Raw genomic sequence first — 15,725 nt, forward strand, 5'->3', positions numbered from 1 at the left:
TCCACAGCATCACCCACGTCAGTGTACTACCCACAGCAAGTGTACTACCCACAGCATCACCCACGTCAATGTACTACCCACAGCATCACTCACGTCAGTGTACTACCCACAGCAAGTGGGTAGTACACTTGCCAGCTATACACGTGCCACCACGGTTCAAGTCTGTCCGTTCTTCACTTGATAACATTCACGATTATTCATTACGACTTATCTTGAGTCTTGCCCATGTCAGTGGGCAACCCACAGTATTACCCATGTCAGTGGGCAACCCACAGCATCACCCACGTCAATGTACTACCCACAGCATCACCCACGTCAAGAAGCCGCGGCCTTGGGCCCCGTCCATCAACGTCTAGGTTTGAAGAAAAGCCTGTTGTTGTTGACTCGGGTGCGGTTGTACTCGCTTTTCAGGGGTCGAGCCTTAGCTTCTGGCCTCACCCCTTCACTGGCCGATACTGTGGTCACTCCTGGCTTCGTGCCTCTTCATAAAACTATGTATGAACCCTGCCATTACCACTTCTCTGTCTAGGTTACTACTCTTCTTGTTCACTCTAAGGTTCAAGAAATGCTTCTGAACAACCCTGTGACTCATCTAAATTTTCAACTTACAGCTGCGCCCTCGTGTATCTCTTTCTCACATTTAGAGTAAGCTGTCACCTTTAGAGTAAGCTGCCACCTTTAGAGTAAGCTGCCACCTTTAGAGTAAGGTGTCTTAGTATTTTGTACACTGTTATTATATCTCACCTAACGCTTCTTTTCTCTAGCGCTATCAGTTCAAACTCTCATAGCTCACACCTCGTAGCTCCAGGACTAGTCTTGTTGCAAATCTCTGCACTATTTCAAGTTTCAGGTGTGGGTTCCATACTGGTGCTGTGTACTCTGATGGTCCTAACTTATGTTGTATACAGTGTGGTGTGGTGAGTGATTCCTTGCAAGGGTTCCTGAAGGCTAATCTTAGATGGTGTATGTCTGTGTTTGTTTGTACTTACTTATGTGTGGTTACAAGGATCGATTCACAGCTCCTGGCCCCTGTGTGTGTGTGTGTGTGTGTGTGTGTGTGTGTGTGTGTACTCACCCATATGGGGTTGCAGGGGTCGATTCACAGCTCCTGGCCCTGTATATGTGTGTGTGTGTGGGTACTCACCTAATTGTACTCACCTAATTGTAGTTGCAGGGGTCGAGACTCAGCTCCTGGCCCCGCCTCTTCACTGATCGCTACTTGGTCCTCTTTCTGCTTCCTGAGCTTTGTCATACCTCGTCCTAAAGCTATACATGATTCCTGCCTCCACTACTTCACTTGCTAGGCTATTCCACTTCCTGAGGACTCTGTGGCTGAAGAAATACTTCATAACATCCCTGTGACTCGTCTGAGTCTTCAACTTCCAATTGTAACCCCTTCGTTTCTGTGTCCCATCTCTGGAACATCCTGTCTTTGTCCACGTCTATTCCACGCAGTATTTTGTATGTTGTTATCATGTCTCCCCTGACCCTCCTGCCCTCCAGTGTCGTCAGTCTGATTTCCCTCAACCTTTCTTCGTAGGACATTCCCCTGAGCTCCGAAACTAGCCTTGTTGCAAACCTTTGTACTTTCTCTAATTTCTTGACGTGCTTAGGCATGTGTGTGTGTTTAGGGAGGTGGTGTCTCTACCTAAAATGTGAAACAAGGGGAAAGAAATCCTCCTAACATAATAGGGAACACATTATTCATATTTCTCATTCCATAGGACATTTGTCCACACCAGGACAACAGAGTTGTAGTCAGGACCACAAGTGAGCCGTGGTGGCCTTTAACAAGTACACCGTGAAGTCTCGCACTCTTCTGGACTCGACACCGATATGTATTTATTATTCACCACATACCCATGTTGTGGGTGGCAGTCAAAACATTAAATAGGTACTTTATTCACCACATATCCATGTTGGTGGCAGTCAAAACAATACACAGGTACATTATTCACCACATACCCATATTGGTGGCAGTCAAAACATTACACAGGTACATTATTCACCACATACCCATGTGGGTGGCAGTCAAAACATTACACAGGTACATTATTCACCACATACCCATATTGGTGGCAGTCAAAACATTACACAGGTACATTATTCACCACATACCCATGTGGGTGGCAGTCAAAACATTACACAGGTACATTATTCACCACATACCCATATTGGTGGCAGTCAAAACATTACACAGGTACTTTATTCACCACATATCCATGTTGGTGGCAGTCAAAACATTACACAGGTACATTATTCACCACATACCCATATTGGTGGCAGTCAAAACATTACACAGGTACATTATTCACCACATACCCATGTGGGTGGCAGTCAAAACATTACACAGGTACATTATTCACCACATACCCATGTTGGTGGCAGTCAAAACATTACACAGGTACATTATTCACCACATACCCATGTGGGTGGCAGTCAAAACATTACACAGGTACATTATTCACCACATACCCATGTTGGTGGCAGTCAAAACATTACATAGGTACATTATTCACCACATACCCATGTGGGTGGCAGTCAAAACATTACATAGGTACATAATAGGTGTGGGAACCTGGGTGTAAGTTTATTCAGGTACAAGTACACATAAATACAGTTACATAAATTATCATACATAACAGCATATGTGTGTAGATTACCTAGGATAACCCAAGAAACTTAGTGACTTAAGAAAGTCCAAGTGTTATGGTAATTAAGTTTATATAGGTACAGGCAAATGTAGGTACAATTAGCATATTTAGTAAGATGTGTAAATTATCCAGGATAACCCATAAAGTCAGACAAGGTGGCTTATTTAGATTGTGGTCATTTTTTGTCATCATACACAGCCAGCTGACCAATAGGCCTATGGCTCTGTACATCACCTCATTATTTCATTGTTGGTAGGCCTAAGGTAAGCTTGCTGACTTGGGAGAATTTAGGCATTGGATTACCTAAAAATTACTGTAAAAGACGATTTTGAGGGTCACTGTCCCCCATATTCCCTGAGGCTCAGACTAGGCCTCATAGTTGATGACCTGATCAACCAGGCTGTTGGTGTATACCTGGAGTATACCTGGAGAGTTCTGGGGGTCAACGCCCCCACAGCCCGGTCTGTGACCAGGCCTCATGGTGGATCAGGGCCTGATCAACCAGGCTGTTACTGCTGGCCACACGTAATCCAACATACAAACCACAACCCGGCTGGTCCAGTACTGACTTCAGATGCCTATCCAGTGCCTGCTTGAAGACAGCCAGGGGTCTATTGGTAATCCCCCTTATGTATGCTGGGAGGCAGTTGAACAGTCTTGGGCTCCTGACACTTATTTTGTTGTCTCTTATCGTGCTAGTGGCACCCCTGCTTTTCATTGGGGGGATGTTGCACTGTCGAATCTTTTGCTTTTGTGGGGAGTGATTTTCGTTGTGGTATCCATATGCAGTCCCATGTAGGCCTCCAAAGATATAGCTAAAGTCTAAGGCTACTACTTGGTAGAGCAGCACTCCACCAAGTAGTAGCCTTAGGTTTGATAGTAACAAAAATAATAATAATACTTGTTGGGCCTCTTGCATTAGTTTACACTTGACAAGACACACAGCCTCTATACACCACAGAATAAACATTTCTAGTGCAAACTGCTATTTTGAGTGAGAGTGAAAATACTGCATTGGTTGCACATAAATGAGCAAGTCTTGCCTGGATGTAAAAAGATTCATATCTGCCAATGGCAGAGTAAGGTTATGTTATTTTAGGTTGGTTTTGTTAGGCTAGGTTAAGTTTTTCTACCATTTGCACAGCAACATAGCTCGACTTTCAAACAAAATTAATGTTGTGAAGATAAATGGTATAACATAACAGCATGGTGGAAAAAACACAAATGAAATACAGTGGACCCCCGACCAATGAAGGCATCGTCTAACAAATTCGACTAATGAAGCGTTTGAGCGTAAAAATTTTGACCCGACCAACGATGAAAAACTCAACCAATATGATTCGTCCCGAATGCGTCCACATGTCCTGTCTGGCCTGAGTGCGCCTTAGCTGCCCTGCCTTCAGTTAGTGTGCCAGTGTGGTTGCATCCATGCATACATTCAGTACATTTCGTATTATTCCAGTGTTTTTAGTGCTTGTAACTGCAAAATAAGCCACCATGAGCCCCAATAAAGCTTCAAGTGCCAACCCTGTGGTAAAAAGGGTGAGAATTACAATTGAAATGAAGATCATCACAAAGTATGAAACTGGAGTGTGTGTCTCCAAGCTGGCCAGGTTGTATAACAAACCCCAATCAGCCATCGCTACTATCTTGGCCAACAGAAAGGCAATCAAGGAAGCTGTTGTTACGAAAGGTGCAAGTAAGTTTTCGAAACACAGATCGCAAGTAGTTGAAGATGTTGAGAGACTCTTATTGGTGTGGCTAAACAAAAAACATATATCAGGAGATAGCATCTCTCAAGCGATCATATGTGAAAAGGCAAGGCAGTTGCATGACGATTTAATTAAAAATAAAGGTAAAGTGTCATTTATTCTTCGTTACACAATATACATATGTATACTATATGTATTGTGCATCTATCCTTCTGTTTGTGTGTAGGAAAATGTTTATTTCATGTAGTAAAAATTTTTTTTTCATACTTTTGGGTGTCTTGAATGGATTAATTTGATTTCCTTTATTTCTTATGGGGAAAATTAATTCAACTAATGATAATTTCGTCTGACGACGAGCTCTCTGGAACGGATTAATATCGTTGGTTGAGGGTCCGCTGTATAATGCAATCCTTCATTGACTATGTTTTGCTTAAACAGTGGGCTTTATCAAGTCACAAAGAGATCTACCTGGGTAAAGAGTACATGAGTACAGTGGAACCTCAAAAATCGAACTGCTCCCAACACGACCAATTATGTAAATGCATTTTTGTAATATAACGCTATTATATGGGTGTGAAGCATGGGTGATGAATGTTGCAGTGAGGAGAAGGCTGGAGGCAGTGGAGATGTCATGTCTGAGGGCAATGTGTGGTGTGAATATAGTGCAGAGAATTCGTAGTTTGGAAGTTAGGAGGAGGTGCGGGATTACCAAAACTGTTGTCCAGAGGGCTGAGGAAGGGTTGTTGAGGTGGTTCGGACATGTAGAGAGAATGGAGCGAAACAGAGTGACTTCAAGAGTGTATCAGTCTGTAGTGGAAGGAAGGCGGGGTAGGGGTTGGCCTAGGAAAGGTTGGAGGGAGGGGGTAAAGGAGGTTTTGTGTTTGAGGGGCTTGGACTTCCAGCAGGCATGCGTGAGCATGTTTGATAGGAGTGAATGGAGACAAATGGTTTTTAATACTTGACGTGCTGTTGGAGCGTGAGCAAAGTAACATTTATGAAGGGGTTCAGGGAAACCGGCAGGCCGGACTTGAGTTCTGGAGATAGGAAGTACAGTGCCTGCACTTTGAAGGAGGGGTGTTAATGTTGTAGTTTAAACTGTTGTGTAAAGCACCCTTCTGGCAAGACAGTGATGGAGTGAATGATGGTGAAAGTTTTTCTTTTTCGGGCCACCCTGCCTTGGTGGGAATCGGCCAGTGTGATGATATGAATGATTTTATAAGTGTATTTTTGAGGGTCTGAAATGGACTAATCTAATTTGCATTATTCCTGATGGGAATAAATTTATTTGGTAAAGGCACTCGAACAGCCTTCTGGACCGAAGAAAGTTCGATATTTGAGGTTCCACTGTATATATAGTGTGGAGAGTCAGGTGGAGAATGTTGGGTAGGTTGTATTTGAGACGCACCTACATGGGATGGGCAAGTAGGTATGTTATGTAGGATAACGATGCAGAAGTTTCCTGGCAAGGGGTTCAGCTATGTTGTACAAGTCATTATTCTGGTGAAATTGTTAGATATACAGATGAATGATGATTTCAAGATCCTGCAGCACTGTCTTCTTGGAATTGTGACTTATCTGCATATCTAACAATTTCAAAGAGAGCAATGGCCTTTTACAACATACATGAACCCTTTGCCAGGAAACTTCTTCATCATTATCCTACATAACATACCTTTTTGCCCATCCCATGTAGGTCCGTCTCAAATGCAGCCTCCTCAACATTCTCTATCTGACTCTCCACACTATGTACAACCTCTCCTCACTTAACGATGGGGTTCCATTCCTAAGACCACATTGGTAAACAAATTCGTCGCTAAGCATGGCGCATACTGTAATGGTAGTGGGTTTATGTCAACTGTCTTTGATATTGTTTCAATGTCACCTTTGTGTATATTTTTAAATGTTTATGCAGTAGTGTACTGTGTATTGTAATAAATAGAATAGAGGAAATCAGCTCTAATACTTCCTCTCCTCACTTAGCGACGTACTCGTTTACTGACGACTCAGATTTACGACAGGCTCTCTGACCAGTATGCATATCTAAATAATGTATATTAAAGCTGATTTCCTCTTTTCTCTTTATCACCATGTACTGTACACTACTGTATAAAAATTTAAAAATATACCAGAAATGTTATAAATGGTGCAAAGGTAACATTAAAACAATATCAAAGATGGTTGACACAAAGCTACTACCATTATAATATGCTCCTTACTTGGCGATGAATTCATTTACTGACATGATCTTAGGAACAGAACTCTGTCGTTAAGTGAGGAGAGGCTGCTTGATAAATCCCACTGTATACATTTGTGTTTTTTCTTTCCTAGGTGTGTGTTCAGTAAGTCTTAAAAATTGTTCGAACTTTTGTGAAGTCCCATGCTGATTTTTACATTAAAATATTTAATAATGTTTTGTGTGTAGTTCTTTAAGCTGATACTTAATAAAAGTATGCCTGGTAATTGTAATTTCTTCTTTTCCAGATTTCACAAATGTCTATCAATTGGGATGGAAAAGGGATGGGTGATGACGGAGGAGGAACGCAGGAAGATGATGCAGCAACGCCAAGAGAAAAAGAACAAAGATGAACATAAAAAACATAATTTGTCCAATAATCCAGAAAGATACACTCTGAGTGAGGAAGAACAAACTGAGATATCCACTATTGTATCTTTGTATAAAAAGGCCTACCAGGATATCCCATATGAAGATAGTGGTCCACAAGAGGGAGCAGTAGGGGTTATGTCACCATGGATGACATTCTGTAAGAGAATTGGATATTTTTTTTCACTCTTCCAAGAATTTGCTGACCTTCCAAGCAGCGACCAAGCGCTACTGCTGAAAACAGCAATTACATCGGCATGTATTATCATGGGTTCTGTTGTTTATGATTCCAGTACTGGCAAGTGGCCAGGCAAAAGTATAAATAGAGGTGGCTTTATGCCCAATGTGACGCAAAAAAATGTAGAACGATTAGTACCTGCTGAGCTTATGTCACGTGTTGAGCATTTTTTCCGCAAGTTCCAGCAAGTGTGTCCCGACGAAACTATGGCAATGATACTCATACTAGTGGCCCTGTATTCCCCAGAATTAATGGGATTAGAGGCTAAAGATACCATTCAAGGGCTACAAGATCGTTATACACGTATCTTGCAGAGGTATGTAGGATGGAAGTACAAAGAGCATTCATCCCTAATGTTTCCCAAAGTTATTGTCTCTCTTGCTGATATTCGAGAGTTAGCCGAGCGTACTTGTCAGATGCGAATACAGCAGGGTGTTGTGGCAAATGTGCCTTCCTTATCATCATTTCTGTCGAGGCCTGAGTCTAGTTCATCGTCTACATCTTCAATGGACATGAGCGAGGAGGGAAATACAGTTCAAAATGCAAATAATGAAATTGCACAAATTAAAGAAGAATGTGATGTCCAGTGCGATAAAACAAGGAAGGTGGGAACTGCCCATAAAGCTGGTCATTTAGAAGATACGAGTGGAACACGTGATCATACATACCAAAAAATTATGCAGAAGATTATGGATCAGATGCATAGTTCCTCCATATATATGCAGGCTCCATCGCTTCTTCCATTCATCATCCAGATTGTCAAAAAAGTTGGTGCTGGTAATCCCACCGGGACCTCTACTCGACTATCTTTCTCAAGCCCAAAAGCTAGCAGGCCGCAACAGACCAAGCATCACCGAATAGGTTCCAAACGCCGCATGGTCGAAATCAAACAAGAATGCGTGGACGAAAGCTGTGACACTCAAGATCTGCCATCTCCCATCCCAAGTGTGCATCCTAGTTCTCACAGCCAGTTTAACCTGCAGACTGAGCCCCAAATTCCTCATAATCAGGACGTACAGCAGCTTCTCCATCAGCCTGCTCCTTCACCCCCACAACCAACACTTTCTTGTACTTATCCAGTGTCGCCAATGGAATCTACTAATTCTTTTGACATGCTTCCACTCTCACCTTTACATACCTCAAATATAAGATTGTCTCCACACCCCATGCCATCACTTGGTTCCAACCTTTCTGTTGATTTGCTGTCTACTCAGACAGCCCACATGGTTCCTGTTGCACCATACACTCCCCCAGCACCAGTTCCATCACCAAACATCCTTGTTAAACAGCCAAGCATGGAACCCGTGGCGGACATGCCACTACCATCACCCATTGCTGCACCCTCGCCCTACTCAGACACGTCGAGCTCCTCCCCAGAGAGTTCCCAGTCGCCACTCACTGAGCTCTTTTCTGAAGATCTTTCAAATGTAGAAATAGATGTACTTACACAGTTGCTTGATTATGTTTCCAACATTGACAACTTTGATAATGTGAGCTCACTTAAAGAAATCTTGCCACCACATCTTCTTACCGAACTTCAAACAAAACTGTGCTCATACTCATTGAAACATGAATAGCAGAAAATACAAATTTACAGTGTTTTAAGCTTCAGTTTACTCCCACAAGCAGGAAATACGTACATGATGTCTAGACTTTGTGAAAGGCTGTTATCAAGTCGATATATTTATCAAGTGTATTTTCAGTGTATTGGTACAATTTATATTTGTGCTAATAAGTGTTTCACAATGCTTTCAAATGTACTAGAGTACATGTCTTGAATTTCAAAGCAACAAATAAGAAGACTTGTTTGATTGAAAACACAAAGATTGAAAACTAAGTGGAAAACAAGTGGCAAAAGTTAAGTAAAAGGGATTAAAAGTGACTTAGAAAACTTGTTCAGTCAGGAAGTACCGTAAAACTGTTTGGAAATGTCATATACTCGAGAAACAAGCCCATAACAGTCCTGAAAATTATTTTGTGACATCATATGCACGCACATTGATGTTTTGTGATATACCATAGTTTACATTGGCCTGGGAGATGAATTGTGATTCTAATAATCAAAATCATCATCTAGAATTGTTGAGAAATATCAGTCTTGTTGTTTTGCTCTGGTAATACTTCATGTTACACAGGTTCACCAAAAAGGTTACTGAATGTTATACTTAGTGAAGGCTTCTTGAACACCACACTTCATCAAGAGGTCATCTCTCATAGCTGCTCACTTTAAGCACATGTAATAGCTGGAGTATTGGTTGCAATGATTTTTTAAGTTGACAAAAGTGTCTTTAAAGTGGAGATAAGAGGAATTGTATTATAAATACTGTATGTGAGAGTGTTTCTTGCAATATTGTTTTCTTCAGTTACTACTGAGTCAACCTAATATTGTATTAGCTGTCAATCTGCATGTAAAGCCATTGTACTATGAAAGGAAACATGGTTTAGTGATTACCATATGCGGTGTATATTTACCTAGGTAGTATTTAAATTTTGGTCGTAGTTTCCATCCCAGTTATTTGTAAAAGATTAAACTGAATACTGACTTTATGTAGAGTTTTTTAACAATTTTTTTAAATACATCCTTTATTTTTTTATTAAAAATATACCTTTATCTGTTATGCATCTGGGTACAGGAGGGTCCTGCTTATACAGCAGGTTAGGTTCTGGGCTACTGTGAGTGTCCCACTTATACAGCAGGTTAGGTTCTAGGCTACTGTGAGTGTCCCACTTATACAGCAGGTTAGGTTCTGGGCTACTGTGAGTGTCCCACTTATACAGCAGGTTAGGTTCTGGGCTGCTGTAAAGCAAAACCACTGTAAAGTGAAACATAGCCTTTTTTCATGTTCAAATGCATATAACAGCCTGATAAAATGTTTACACTATCATAAAGGCCTAAAAAATTGCATGTACGATACACACATTCTTACCTTAAAATATTTTCGTACTTAGCGTATAGTGAGTGGTGAATATATTTATTGTAGGTAGTCTGAATAAATGATGAAAGGGTATAATTGAAAACAGCTGTATTAGCAAAACACTGTAGAGTGGGGCCCTCCTGTATACAGTGATTTATTATGTTTTTGGAGTTCCTGAGTTCTGTATATTAAAGAATCTGTACCTGGATTGTGCAAGTTACTACACTCCTGTTTCTCTCTTTCATTACTTGGCTTTACAACACGTGTACTGTTACTTGAAATGAGTTCTACCAAAAAAACTGTGCTGACAGCGAGTCTCAAGCCTTACTGTTACGTCAACGAGAACTCTGTGTCTGGACAGGTTATTGGCCCGTATATTTATTGAAGTTGTGACACTTGAACACGCAGTTTTAGTTTGATAATATGATTCATTGTATACCTTAGAATTATTCTGTGGTAAAGCTGCAATTCAGTATGATCAAGGAATGGTATGATAGATGCTTTTGATGTGAAGATTAGATGCCTTGGATAGACACTGCTTTCTCCTGGAGAAATAAAAATGGAAATAGAGACTTGTGTGTAGGCTGGGCATGGACAATGGAAAGGTAACTTTATGAGATATCACAAGCATAAATATATATAGGTATCGGATATCTAATACAGTGGACCCCCGGTTAACGATATTTTTTCACTCCAGAAGTATGTTCAGGTGCCAGTACTGACCGAATTTGTTCCCATAAGAAATATTGTGAAGTAGATTAGTCCATTTCAGACCCCCAAACATACACGTACAAACGCACTTACATAAATACACTTACATAATTGGTCGCATTCGGAGGTAATCGTTATGCGGGGGTCCACTGTATACTTAAGCTTACTAGAATAGCAAAATTTAAATTAATTTTTTTGTCTTTGGATTAAAATAAAATATATATGCAGTACATAAATACTAATGCTTAATGCTGTCAGAAGTGCATGCTTGATCTAAACTGAAAATTCATATCATAAAAACTAGGATTTGAAATTTTTACTATAGGCTAAGACAATGTAACAATGGTCTACCTACCTGGAGTCTACCTGGAGGGTGTTATGGGGTCAGTGCTCCTGTGGCCCGGTCCATGACCAGGTTTCGCGGTGGATCAAGGCCTGATCAACCAGGTTGTTACTGCTGGCCACACGTACTCTAATGTACTGGTACTGGTAAACCAATCAGTTCATATAATAGTTAATACAACGGTGAGAATGAAGGTTAGTTTGTGCAATTTAGAGTGATGTTGACTGAAGCTTGATGCTTGTTAGAAACAATGACCTCTGTTGTTTCATAGAAGTCACATGGAATATATAAGGTATGACAGGTTCTCCTTGGTGCCTCGTCAACCATCTCAAAGCAAAAGAATGAGTTTGGAGAGTGTAATGTGAGATGATCAAGGATACAGTGTGTGTGTAACTGTGTCCTGGTACATAGTTAGCCACATACTGTATCTTCATGAAAAAACAAGCCATGAAACAGGTGGGATTCAAGCCCATGGCAAGTGAGTCGCAAAACTCACTCACTGTGGGTTCAAATCCCACCTGTTTGTGGTTTATTTGCAATCATGTTATTAGCATTTTGTGAGTCGTGTATCTTAATGTATTGTTGTCTGACCACAGGTGACTACTACTACTACTACTACTACTACTACTACTACATCATTCCAGTGAGTTTTGTTATGCGTTAGGCTAGTGCATTAATACATAGTTTTCTCCTCCATGCGGTTTGTTATATCAAGTAATTGACTGGCCACCTGTCTGCTGTTCCATACCTTTTTTTTATACAAAATTGTTTATTTAAGATCCTTTCTGAAATTAATTATGTTCTGTATTATTTTATAATTGAGGCCATATTTACACAATCGTGACTCATTTGATCTAATGTTTCATGTTGCAGTTAGAAATTAGCAAGTAAAATATTATCTTCTTTAAGAAGCCCTTCAGCAAGAGGTGCCTTTATGCCACTGAAGGGCTATTAGTCCAGATTATTGAAGATGGCCTCTGTTTACTCAGCTTAAATGTGATTACAGTACTTGACGAATTATCACCCATGGTGATAATTCGTCAAGGTCATCGATAAATAAAGAATGAGACACTTGTTCAACATTTGGCAATCTTTATTGAGGAAACATTTCCTCAATAAAGTTGGCCAAATGTTACACGTGTCTCATTCTTCAGCTTTCCGGTTTTCAAAACCATTTACATAATACGTCATTGATAGGTGTAATGACGTGGTTGAGCCGTGTAACCTGGGTGATGCTCTATGAGGTTAATGTGAAAAGTTCTCGTCAGCAAACCCATCAATGATGGGGGATGATGCTCGTAAAGAGCTCTTCGTCCAAAAAATTGGAGCCATCATCCTCTTCCTCAGATTAAACCTGATCACCTCTTATTCCTGAGATGCTGTGTGTCCTCTACGGGTTTAATACTCCCCCTACCTGTGAGTATTTTTACTTTGCATTACAGTGGCTCCAGGGGTTATTGCCCCCCTGCTACCTGGTCCTAAACCATGCCTGCTGGTTTAGCTGCCCAGATTGACCAGTCTGTTGGTGCTGACTGCCTGAAGTCCATCATACACACCACAGCCTGGCTAATCAGGAGCTGACTTGACAAACTTATCAAGTTTTCCCTTGACAACAGCTAGAGGTTTGTTGGTAAATTTCCCTCATGCATGAAGGCAGTATGTTAAAGATTCGTTCTTGATAATCCTGTGAGAGACGACTTAGTTATTAATGTATGTGAATTTGTAAAGGTGATCTGATTTCAGTACATTTTGTATATGGGAAAATAAAATTTTCTGCTTGGGCTTGATGCTGGGGAAGGACTTTTTAATCCAAGAAGTGGAGAAATTCAATTATCTGCTTACTTGGGACCTTCAAGAAAGGTAACTTCATGCTAGGAAAGGACTCTTGTTCCAAGGAATTAGTGGTATCCTTTGTTTAAACTTGATTACCTCCCATTTCCCAGGTGCCTTATGATCCTAGTGGATTTACCGCTTTCTATGAATATAATAACAAAATAATAATTATAATTCTTACCTGGAATCCATACAACTGTGGTAATGTTTTACAGCTGAGAAATTTGCTCGGGTAATTAGCATTTTGTGCAAAACAGGGAAGGCGATATATTTCGTCCTTTGAAACGGTCACTCTCAAAAAAAAATAGCTTTATCATTTTATCTGAATCTCCTTTGTGGCTTTCTCAACACCCATCAACCTTAATATTTTTGTACACTGCATTAAAACAACTTGGTCATCAGTACTGGCAACATTGACAACATTAGTTTATTAAAGGCTTCAAAATGTTGACTAAAATGTGTGAATGGTGATGTTTTGGTACCTTTTTTTTTTTTTCTGCAATTCATTTTACAAGCTAAGAGCTGTTACACTTCAGCTCATTTACAGCAGCAGTTGCTGCTGAGTTATTGAGGAAATACTTTTGTAATTTTGGGTTACTAGACATAATTGTGTCAGATGATGCTGCATACTTTGTATTAAAAGAGCTGGAAGCCTTCTTCATTAAGAATAGAATTGAATATGTTACTCCAGCCCCATACCATCCATCATTATAAGAACTGTTTTTCTGCAGCTCATTTAAAGCCAAGATCTGTTCTTCCTCGGCTCATTTACAGGCTAAGAGCTGCTCTGCCTTAGCTCATTTACAGGCTAAGAGCTATTCTTCATTAGCTCATTTACAGCCAAGAGCTGTTCTTCTGCCTCAGCTCATTATCAAGCCAATAGCTGTCATTCAACCTCAGTTCATTTTAAAGCCCATCCCTTTTCATGGTACAGTACATGTATAACAACCCACTAGAATGCAACCTATGACACTGGATTAATGCCCTGGTACCTATTTACTACTAGGTGAACAGCGACAGTATTGATGTAAGGAGACTTGCCCCTTGGGTCTTGCTCTGCCAGGGAATTGAACCCTGGTCCTCTTAGGTGTGAGTTGAATGTTCACTGGGGGTTTAAAAGTCATTTATTTTGGTTGTAGATGTCTTCTGTTTATGTAACTGAAATATTGAAGAATAAAAAGGCATAATAACATAACTGGAACAATACACAAATAATTGCACATAGGAGAGACACTTATGAAGGTGTTTCGGTCAGACTTGGACCATTGACCAGTTAATGGTCCAGGTTGGACTGAAATGTCGTAAGTTTCATTCTCCAGCGTTTGGGTTATTTGTGTATTGTTCCAGTTACAGTATTGTGCCTTTTTATTCTTTAACATCTAATAAATCTTAGAGGAACTAACAGTTTTCAAAATATTGTAGCATGTTTCAAGAAAAATCATGGGATGATAAGTGGTTTCAAGAGGACAATAGATGAGACTATAGCATACATGATGCAGATTGCAGCCAACAGCCTGGTGTGTCACGTGGTCACCTCAAGAACATTTACTGTACTTCAGCTGCTTCAAGCAGATGAATTTTGAAGGATTGTAAGGTTGTATTACAGATCACTTTTGTTAGAGAGGAAAGGGGAAGTGTAGTGATGCTTGCAAAAGGCTGTTGATTCAAGGAATTGGAATTATTCTTTCCTTTCTCAGATCAAACTTGATTACCTACCATTTCCCAGGGATTATATGACCTCTGGAATTTCACTGTTTCTCTATATACCAAATATTCTGGCATCTGAGGTGCACGAGCACATAAGGCACACCTCAATTTTGACAAGCACATTCTAGGAGGAATACAAAAATGCATAACTTGTTTCAAAATGATAGCAAACCAGTGGGCGACTGTTTGTGTGCACAGTTTAGGTGCGAGAGGTGGGACCTTGTGCAGTCTGCCCTCTGCTCCACCCTCACCAGCCACCATAAACATAGATGCCTGTTGTTTACTGATGGCTACCTTAAAATTATACAGATGCTTCTTGCTTTACAATAGTTTAACTTAAAATATTTCAACTTACGATGTTTCGAGTTTACAATGTTGCATTAGCGATGCACATTCATACTGTACTGTAAATTTATGTATCATGTCTTAATACACATTAATTATTATTATTATTATTATTATTATTATTATTATTATGATAGGATAAACTTGTATTCATCTATTTACATTTCAGTACTGGTATTTAGTTCCATTAATTATTTTTTATTTACTTATTCAGTGACAGTACTTATTTATTTATCTTATTTGACGTACAATATTTTCAGCCTAAGATGGGTTTGTCAGAACGTGACCCTATCGTACATTGAGGAGCATCTGTATATACAGCCGTTGAAGTTGGTCTGTTTATTATGTACTCTTAGTATGCAAATTATAATTTTTAGTAGTCACTAATCACTGGAGAGTGATCTGGGTAACAGTTATATAGGTGGGTTGTTTTTGAGTTTGCCAATAATGCAGCACTGAAACCACCGCTTGCCAGTAACTCGTAGCCTTCCTTTGTTCCTGACCTTGAGCATATAAGGTGTAGGGTGATATTTTAAGTCGTGTTTTGGGAAAACAGAACTCCTTAAATACCAAAATACAGGGCATTTTAAGAAGATGGACCTGATTTCAAAGCAGTATATACTGAAATTGGGTCAGTCATTTTGAAACATCCTGTATATGGAAAT

The 15,725-nt window shown here is 40.1% G+C and overlaps 1 protein-coding gene across 8 annotated transcripts in view; it reads left to right on the plus strand.

Annotated features, from left to right (window-relative positions):
• Window positions 1-10,329, plus strand: part of LOC128698493 (uncharacterized) — a 160,443-nt gene extending 150,114 nt beyond the window's left edge. For 6 of the 8 annotated variants that reach the window (XM_070103968.1, XM_070103969.1, XM_053790715.2 and 3 more), the window contains exon 5: window positions 6,848-10,329. In XM_070103968.1, the coding sequence (XP_069960069.1) occupies window positions 6,848-8,783 (1,936 nt within the window). In that variant the 3' untranslated portion in view covers window positions 8,784-10,329. Of the gene's footprint in view, window positions 1-1,757; window positions 1,895-6,847 lie in introns of those variants that run through there. The other 2 variants (XM_053790718.2, XM_070103970.1) reach the window with 2 other exon arrangements.
• The last annotated feature ends 5,396 nt before the right edge of the window (window positions 10,330-15,725 follow it).

Source organism: Cherax quadricarinatus, chromosome 88 (genome assembly GCF_038502225.1).
Source record: "Cherax quadricarinatus isolate ZL_2023a chromosome 88, ASM3850222v1, whole genome shotgun sequence".
NCBI lineage: Eukaryota > Metazoa > Arthropoda > Malacostraca > Decapoda > Parastacidae > Cherax > Cherax quadricarinatus.